Source organism: Verticillium alfalfae, genomic scaffold, assembly GCF_000150825.1.
Source record: "Verticillium alfalfae VaMs.102 supercont1.5 genomic scaffold, whole genome shotgun sequence".
Classification (NCBI taxonomy): domain Eukaryota; kingdom Fungi; phylum Ascomycota; class Sordariomycetes; order Glomerellales; family Plectosphaerellaceae; genus Verticillium; species Verticillium alfalfae.
The window spans coordinates 556871-565369 of record NW_003315034.1 but is presented as its reverse complement, the minus strand read 5'-3'; the positions used below and the strand labels follow the sequence as shown (position 1 = coordinate 565369).

Here is an 8499-nt window from a genome sequence, read left to right as displayed (position 1 = left end):
CGATATAACCATCGGGATGAACACCCAACGCGCCGAGTACATGATGCTGCCCCCACTGCAGCCCACCTACGACGAGAATGGCGAGCTCGCCGAGACGGTCACCTTCAACGCCTCTCTCATGAATGAACGCAGCGGCGATGGCTCCGTCTCCAACGAGGACCTCGAGTCCCAATCCGCCGTCGTGCGCGTCGTTCTGTTCCCTCTCGTCGTCAAGAAGGGCGACGACACGGGCGACGGCGACGAGGAAATCGTCGTCTGCCCCGCCCAGGTTCTTGTCGCCCGCAACCACGACAAGCGCCGCTCCCTCTCGGGCAACGCCGGCCGTCTGCTGACGCCCTCAAGCGACGCCGGCGGGGCCGCCCTGTCCTACACGAACCGCAGCGACATCAGCATGCGCACCGACGGCACCTACAACCCGCAGCAGGCTCGCACCCCCGAGGCCGAGTACTTTGCCGGCGGCATCTGATGGATGCCTCGAACGGAATGAGGGCAAGAGCCCCCTCACAAAAAACAAACAAAAAGGAGAGACGGGAAGAAGATCGTTGAGATGACGATGATTTCTGTATTATGATATCCCGGGTGTCTTTTGGATGAAAGCCTCTTGCTACATTTCTTGCACTACTTCGTTTCGGAGTCTTGTTTTTTGTTTACCAGGACATGCCTGCCTGGTCACACTATTCTGTGTTTTCCTTTCTCTTCTCGTTTGAGTGGTGTGTTATCGCTTGGGTTTTAGTTCTCTTTTGGAAGTTGTATCATTGTCGACAAAGATGCGCATGATAGATTTGCGCCTAATGAATCATGACCTGTTCACTCTGGCTGTCGTTCTAGAAATCTGATTTCAGTGATGTGGTGTCGGTGATGTGGCTTTCATGATGCGAATCCAAGCATGTGAATCGGTCCTTCGGTGAAACGCGAACAGAGGCTGAACGGTACCGTCTATATTCTGCCAGTAGTGTTCCGGCACGGGTATATGGTATATGGTCCTAACATCAACATACATGTCTGTCCGTGGCACCCCCCCGACTAAGGCCCCCCCAGGTCGGCATTTCTCCGCCTCCACATCTCCAGCACGCGCCCCGTCTTCTCCGCCTGCTCAACCCCAAGCCTGCGCTGCGTCAGGTCGAGCGCCCAGTTGAGCCTCGCCGTCCGCCCGGGCTCGCCCCTCTTGAGGTCCCGCACCGCGACCCGGACGACGGCCTCGAGCCCCGCCGCCGGCAGCGTCAGGCCCTGCGCCGCGAGCCAGGCGTTGCAGCGCGAGACGTGCCGCAGCGCCGCGCGGTCCGAGAGGTGCGGGGCGCGCGAGAACCAGACGGCCATGTCGGCGACGAGCTTTTGCTTCGTGCGGAGGCGGAGCTCGGCCGAGCGCGTCGAGCGCATCATGTTGGTGGTGGTGGTGGTGTTTTGTTGGTGGGGATGGCGGCGCGTGCGCTCAGCGGGCGATTCCGAGTGGAGGACTTCCCAGACGAGGTTGGGGTCCACGTCCGCGTCGAGGATCATGGGTTTGATATACGGGTGCCAGTCGTTCCAGGACCATGTGCGGAGTGCCGCCGGCCTGTTGGTGCCGCGGTGGCGTTTCATGAGCTCGTACATGGCTGTCGCTATTCTGTGGTCCTTGCTGGCGAGGGCGATGGCTCTGAAGCCCACTTCGATGAGGCTGTTGCTGTTGCTGCTCTGGCGCGTGCGGCAGTACTTGTCAAAGGAGGCGAGAAAGCCGTCGATCATGTCGAGGCGGCGCAGCGCGCGGAAGAGGCTCATGAGAAGGCCAATGCGGTGGCTGCCGCCGTCGCCGGGGTGTTCGAGGGTGCCAATGTGCCAGGCGAGGGAGCTCATACTCAGTTCCTGGTCGGTGCTGGCTTCACGCTTCCATGCGCTCTGCACCTGTCGCGCGTTGCGCAGGTAGCCGCGGCTTTGCCACTGCTGGAGGAGGAGTTTGCTGAGGTCATACGAGGGTGCTGTTGAAGATGCTTGGCCAAAGATAGAGGAGCGAGAGCACGCTTCGAGGAGGAAGGTCGTGTCGACCTGAGGCATCCTGGCGAGAATGTCAAGCCACCGTAGGCGACGACCATGACCGATGTGTGACCCCTCATGACGCATGGCGACAGATTCCATGCCGGCGAGCAGTGCGGCGTGTTCTCGGGGCGATATTCTGGCTAGGGCGTTTGCCATCAGCGGTGCCGACAATTCGTATACCCGCGCAGGAGCGGCGAGCCACGTCTGCAACGCCGCGTGTAGACCTTCTCCCAGGCGATTCATGTGCTGGTCCGGCACGACGGTAAGGATGGTGCAAATCAGTTCGGCACTGGCCCTGCTGGCCGGCAGCTCAGAAACCCGACGAAGTAGTGTGTTGCAGAGGTGGGGGCTGGCCTCGGCGAGACCCTGAACTCTCGAGTACGCCATGCCTTTGATGATAGCTGAGAGCAATGCAGTGGTGGCAGAACGCGCGACCTGCGGATCTTGCCGGGCCGCTACAATGGCAGCTGTGAAAGAAGAAAGGGCTTTTGGTATGGCTTCCAAGGTGAGCAGCCCCAGGTAGATGTCATGTTGGAGGCGGTCCATTGCGAGACGGAAATCGGGATCAAGCTTGACCAACGATTTCAGCAACGCCTCACGCGTCTCCTCGAGCCTCTCGGAAAAGTCATCAGAAGGCTGCAGCACATCATCGTACTCTTGTCTCGGGTAGTCAACGGCTTCCTCGGCGGGGAGCAGCTGATCCACCCACGTGAGCAGAGACCACGACTTGGGCGGCGGCGACTCCTCCATTCTCAGCCGAGACGCAGGCTCAGTAGGCGGGGACCACTTCCACTGCGTCAGGTCCGCAGGAAACTCGATGAGCCATGGCGGCAGCGTGGGCTGGAAGTCTGCCGAGTAGAGCCCTGTGATCCTCCTCTTGCCGAGTCTCTTGCGGTTCTCCAAGGGCCCAGGCACAGAGCTCGAATTGCGACGCGAGAGCCTCGAAGCGTGGCAGTATCGCTCAAAGGCACTGGCGAGGACGCTGTCGGTGATCCAGACATTGTCGAGGGGGGCGCGGAGGTGTTTTACGGCTCGGCAGCATCGCGCTGTCGGTCGGGTCGGCATTGGAGCCGTTGTGTGGAGGACGTTTCGGTTGCTTGAGATACCATGTGTCGTCACGGCGTTTCCATGGCCAATTGGGTATTTAGACAGTCGACGAGAGGTGATGGCGTCGATGGATACAGATGGGTGGTGTGGTTGATTGTGTGTGCAAGAGCTGGATTTCTGTAGAGTCGGAGACGAGGCTGACACGACAAATTGGAGCTCTGGTATTGGTATGGTCAAGCCACAGTATCCCCACATATTTGCCCTCCTGGTTGCCGATGCACCAGCCACGCGTCATGAGCCAACAGGGTTGTGGCTTACGTCTGTCGACCAGCCGAGCTGCGTCGCCCCGCGGCGTTGAGTTTGGCGGGGAACAAAGAACGGACGAGACGGTCAGCCTGGCCGTCCACTCAGTCATGCTCAGCTCAGCGGACAATGCCGACAGGTCGACAGGTCGTGATGGCGGGGCACTCTTGAAGACTTATGCTTTTCTATTTCCCCCCCTCCCGCGCGCCCCCTGTCCTACACCAACAACTCCCCGCTCACGATCACCGACAAGATGGCTCACGACTTCCCCCCTCTGAAGAATGACCTGCTGCTGCGGGCAGCACGCGGTATGTGCGAGGCGTCCCGATGCGAATCGCATCGCATGTGAAGCCGCGATCCGCTCACTAACACGAACGAACAGGTGAGGTCGTTGAGCGACCCCCCTGCTGGATCATGCGACAAGGTGAGCTTCTCTCCGATCCTTTCCCCTCCAAAGAAGCAATGCACCTCGGCTCTCATGCTGACGGGATGACTCTCCAGCCGGCCGCTATCTCCCCGAGTACCACGAAGCGAAGGGCACCAATGACTTCTTCGCGTGCTGTCGCTCTCCCGAGATCGCCTCAACCCTGACGCTCCAGCCGATCGACCGCTTCGACGGCCTCCTCGATGCGGCCATCATCTTCAGCGACATCCTCGTCATCCCGCAGGCGCTCGGCATGACGGTCGAGATGGTCGACAAGAAGGGTCCGCACTTTCCCAGCCCCCTCACGGGGCCCGAGGACCCCCAGTACGCCTCGGTCATGGCCGTCGACCTGCCGACGGCGGCGGCCGAGCTCGACTACGTCTACAAGGCCATCACGATGACGCGGCACAAGCTCGCCGGCCGCGTGCCCCTCATCGGCTTCTGCGGCGCCCCCTGGACGCTGCTCTGCTACATGGTCGAGGGCGGCGGCACCAAGCTCTTCATCCAGTCCAAGAAGTGGGTGTACCGCCACGCCGACGCCGCGCGCGCCCTGCTCCAGAAGATCGCCGACCTCTGCGTCGAGTACCTGGCGCTGCAGGTCCAGGCCGGCGCCCAGGCCGTCATGGTCTTCGACAGCTGGGCCGGCGAGCTCGGCCCCCGCGAGTTCGCCAGCTTCAGCGAGCCCTACCTCGCCCACATTGCCGCCCACCTGCCCGCCAAGCTGCGCAGCCTCGGCCTCGACCCCGTGCCCATGACCGTCTTCCCCAAGGGCGCCTGGCACGCCCTCGGCCGCGCCTGCGACCTTGGCTACGACGCCGTCGGCATCGACTGGATGCAGGACCCCGCCGAGGCCGTCCGTATCCGCGGCGACCGCCGTGTCGCGCTGCAGGGCAACGCCGACCCCGGCGTGCTATACGGCACCAAGGAGGAAATGACGCGCGCCGCCCAGGTCATGGTCGACGGCTTCTGGAAGGAGAAGAAGGGCTGGATCTGCAACCTTGGACACGGTATGCCCCCCCCCCCCACTATTCTCCCACGCATCACTGACAGATGTACAGGCATCACACCCGGCGTCAACCCGGATGATCTCAAGTTCTTCCTCTCGGAAGTCCACCGCTTGACGCAGCAGTAGATGTGGAGAGCGAGAGAGAGGGAGAGGGAGTAGGACAAAAAATCGGTCGTTAGAGGGATCAAGGCACAGCGACGAAGTAGATCACTACGAGGAGTAGCAGGGTATGATCAAAATACACAAAGGCAGACACATAGCGGCGCATGAAAACTTAGGGTATTTTCGTCTTGTCATAGACTTACCGTCCTCGGGAATAAAGAAGAGAAGGAGGAGCACAATCGCAACTCCACAAACAATACGGACAAGCCCGCGAACAGAACGTGTTTCACTGTCACGATCGCATATCTTCGTTCTTGAGAAGGAGCGCACGATGTTGGAGAAATGGTTTCAATTCAAGTCATGTTGATTCATTTCCTCTCTCCGTCAAGAGGCCAGGGCGAGGTTTGCTATAAAAATAAAACAGTGGTATCTGAACTTTTGTGTTTTCGTGGATCCGACGCGGGGAATGACCCGTCATTCGTCATGAGAGTCCCCAATCCAACCCTCCAAAACTCCAGCGCAGAGACAGTAAAAATATTGGAAAAGAAAAAGCCGTGATGATGATAACATGTAGCAGAGGGGGTATCTCCGCGATTTGATGAGAGAACCGGACCAAAAAAGGTGTCCCAGTTGATGATGCTGCGCCGATTTTTTGTTGTTGAATATATAACCATGTTGGAGACGCCAATGAGCCAGTCGAGAGATGAGAGTCGCTGAGCAGTATTGGGATGGACAAGCCGGAAAAAGACGAAAGTCGACAAGTTGATCATGATGCATCAATGATGCCAACAGCGACCAAGCTTATGCCTTCTTGCCAGTGATGCTGTTGAGCCACGCCTTGCCCTTGGCAGCGAGCTCGGCAGACGAGCGCCTGCGCTTGTGGCTCGAGGAATCATCGTCATCAATGGCGTTCTCGATGGCAGCGGCCTTCTGGAGGGCGGCGTTGTCCTCCTTGAAGATGTTGGCGGCACCGCCACGGCCGTAGTGGGCAGCACCAGAGGAGGTGCGGCGGGGGGCACCCTCGACGTCCTGGCGCAGGCGAGTCTCGTAGGGGTCGTCGTTCTTGAGCATGTTGCCAGTGCCACCACGGCCAGTGGTAACGACGGAGGACTTGAGAGTAGGGGTCTGGAGGTCCTTGGTGGTGAGCTTGTCAAACTTGGAGCTGTTGGCAATGTTGCCAGCGCCGCCGCGACCGTGAGAGACGAGCATGTTGTTTGAGGTTTGGTGACTGTGGGTGTTGTGTTGCGGGTTGGGATTGTGCAGTGTGCGAGATGAAGATCGTGAGTCAACGATGTTGAGCTTCACAACAAGTAGTGCTCAATTTGGCGGGGTAATCGAAGAGGTAGGTTGCGAATGTTTTCTGTTTATAAGCTTGATGGGCCAGACCAGTTCGTCGGAGGGGAACAAAGGGACAAGAGGTTATATACCAGGACGAAGCTCTGTGTACCTCGCCTCGTGGTCAGACAACGGTCTGGGCACGTACCATGGAGAGCTCTGCCAGGCGCTTGAGCTTGCCCCTCACCTTCCCCCGGATACATCGCGACCAAGCTTTTGGATGGTCACAAGGACACCGAAAGTTTTTTTTTTCATTCCCTTTCGCCCTTGGCTTTCCCCCCTCGTACACCCCCTGGGCCCTCTGACTGTTCTGATTTCAGCATAGCCTGCAGTCGAGTCTCCACCGATGGCATCAACGGGGTCAGAAGTGTGCAAAGACCAAGGCGCTGGGACCCAAACGGAAACCATTGCCTAAGACAAACGTAATGAAAACAATGCTAGCCAGCCGTCGGGGCCACACGCGCACCCTCTAGACGCTCGCGCCATCGCCCTACCCGGCCCCGTCATGGCTACCATGATGGCTTGCCGTAGTACTTCGTGGCCCATGGATGGGTCGTGGCTCCCCTCAGGCTCCTTGATTGGGGGGTGGCCTTTGCACCCGTATCGTATGGTCCAGCGTCACTTGATCGCGTTCTCAGACAGAAGGTGCATCGCCTCGTTGTTTCTGTTGTGTTGTCTCGTCCCGAGTTGGCGAATGCACCAGAAATTGGCCAGAAGGTACAAGCTTGGTACTGCACAACCGGCAATGCCTACACTGCGCCTGGCTATGATGAGCCTGGCCAAGTCCATGATGTGAACCAAGCTGTGCTCGTTTTCTTGCGGCCGCCTTTGGGCCCCCCCCCGGGAACAATCCTGCACCTTTGCGGTCACCTGCTGTGTGTTGCGTGCTGAATTGAGTGCTTGTGTGACTCTTGGCACCGCTGCGTCGCCCCGTCGCTAGGCGCTTCGCATCACAGCTGCTCGTCTTCCCCACCGGTAATGAGTGAACAGGGAGAAAAATTCAACTTGCCCATTCCCTATGAGGCTGGACCAGAAAAACAGCCAGACTAGACCGAGCGAGCAATACCAGCCGTTTGCGTGACAACGTGACCATGTGTCGGCCGGCTCCTGACGAGGGCCCAGATTAAGCTTAGATGCGGGCGCTGCGAAACAGTTCAGGTGGTCTTGGAAGAGCTCTGGTGACCTCTCCTGCCGATCGTGCATTCCGCCGTGGTCTTCCAACGGCAGCGTATTCCCGATGACTCTCAGGGGTAGAGACGACGTGTCCCTCGCGAATCCCGCCCCCAATGAATATGTGTGCTTGTGACGCGCCATTGCGCCGCGGCACTGCCCAGTTGTGTGAGACCATCTGGTGGCGCAACCATGCAACACGTCTCTCTGCCATGCTGCGTTGACCTTGGAGATGAGCAGCACGCCAGCAGCACGCCATTCGCCTGGCTCCTGGTGACGAAATGAGTGTCTGGCAGTTGTTGTGCGGTGGCAGGTAGCCCTGGTGTGTGTGCCGGTCTGGTGGTGGTCCCGGCCCGGCGTGTTCCCACAGCGTCCTGACACTAAAAATTGACGAGACCTGCACCCCGGATTTTTGATCCTGGGCGGCTTCGACTGTCGCAGGGAAGAAAAGTCTAGCGCGTCTGGGTCGCCAAGAGAACTGTTGATCTCCCTTCAATCCTTGTGACCTGCTGAGTCCTGCCGCCTGATCAGGCGGCCCACAATAGCGCAAAATTTGCCTGTGTTGTGAAGTGGCAATGGGGCAATGCCTGGCGGCAGATGCCCTGCCGTTCGAGCACCGGCGAATGAAGTCACGAGAGCTGCTCCGCGGGATGCTTAATAATTAAGTAGCCAAGGACAGTTGAGGCGGCTGCGGTGCGCCGAATGGTTTCTGGAAGGACACCTGGTCTGCTGAGGGCTGAACGAGTAACGACCGACCCGAAGGAGACACGATAGACTGCATCTGTTCCAAAAGCCCCTGAGCTTGTGAACTGGACAGTGACTTCTTCTGGTGAGCACCCCGCAAATGGGACGTCACAGGGTCGAAAACTCTGACTTTGCGCTCGTGGCTTGGCAGTGGAGGACTGCCAAGACTGTTTGCAGTGGCCTCTCGGCCATTCTCCCTGTCCAGGAACAAGCTTCGCTAAATCCGGTGCCCACTTTAAGATCAATGGCCTGGTGGAGATGGCTAGTTTTCCTCAACGCTGTTGATGTGTCTCGGCCGTTCGATCTGCCGAGAAGGAACAATTCCAGTGCACACGAAACGAAGGGGGTGAAGAAAAGA

At 58.9% G+C, this 8499-nt stretch overlaps 4 protein-coding genes across 4 annotated transcripts; 2 read left to right on the top strand and 2 right to left on the bottom strand.

The window, feature by feature from the left end:
* Positions 1-16: 16 nt before the first annotated feature.
* VDBG_04496 (conserved hypothetical protein) lies at positions 17-466 on the top strand (the record flags this gene model as incomplete). The annotated part of the gene is made up of 1 exon (XM_003004844.1): positions 17-466. The coding sequence occupies one exon, from the start codon at positions 17-19 to the stop codon at positions 464-466; it is 450 nt and encodes a 149-aa protein (XP_003004890.1).
* Positions 467-1023: 557 nt separating this feature from the next.
* Positions 1024-3075, bottom strand: VDBG_04495 (conserved hypothetical protein; the record flags this gene model as incomplete). Its single annotated transcript, XM_003004843.1, has 1 exon — positions 1024-3075. The coding sequence occupies one exon, from the start codon at positions 3073-3075 to the stop codon at positions 1024-1026; it is 2052 nt and encodes a 683-aa protein (XP_003004889.1).
* Positions 3076-3613: 538 nt separating this feature from the next.
* VDBG_04494 (uroporphyrinogen decarboxylase) lies at positions 3614-4916 on the top strand (the record flags this gene model as incomplete). The annotated part of the gene is made up of 4 exons (XM_003004842.1): positions 3614-3668; positions 3743-3784; positions 3862-4791; positions 4843-4916. 4 exons carry the CDS (start codon positions 3614-3616, stop codon positions 4914-4916), a joined length of 1101 nt encoding a protein of 366 aa, XP_003004888.1.
* Positions 4917-5227: 311 nt separating this feature from the next.
* VDBG_04493 (conserved hypothetical protein) lies at positions 5228-6101 on the bottom strand (the record flags this gene model as incomplete). Its single annotated transcript, XM_003004841.1, has 1 exon — positions 5228-6101. The coding sequence occupies one exon, from the start codon at positions 6099-6101 to the stop codon at positions 5694-5696; it is 408 nt and encodes a 135-aa protein (XP_003004887.1).
* Between the last annotated feature and the right edge of the window lie 2398 nt (positions 6102-8499).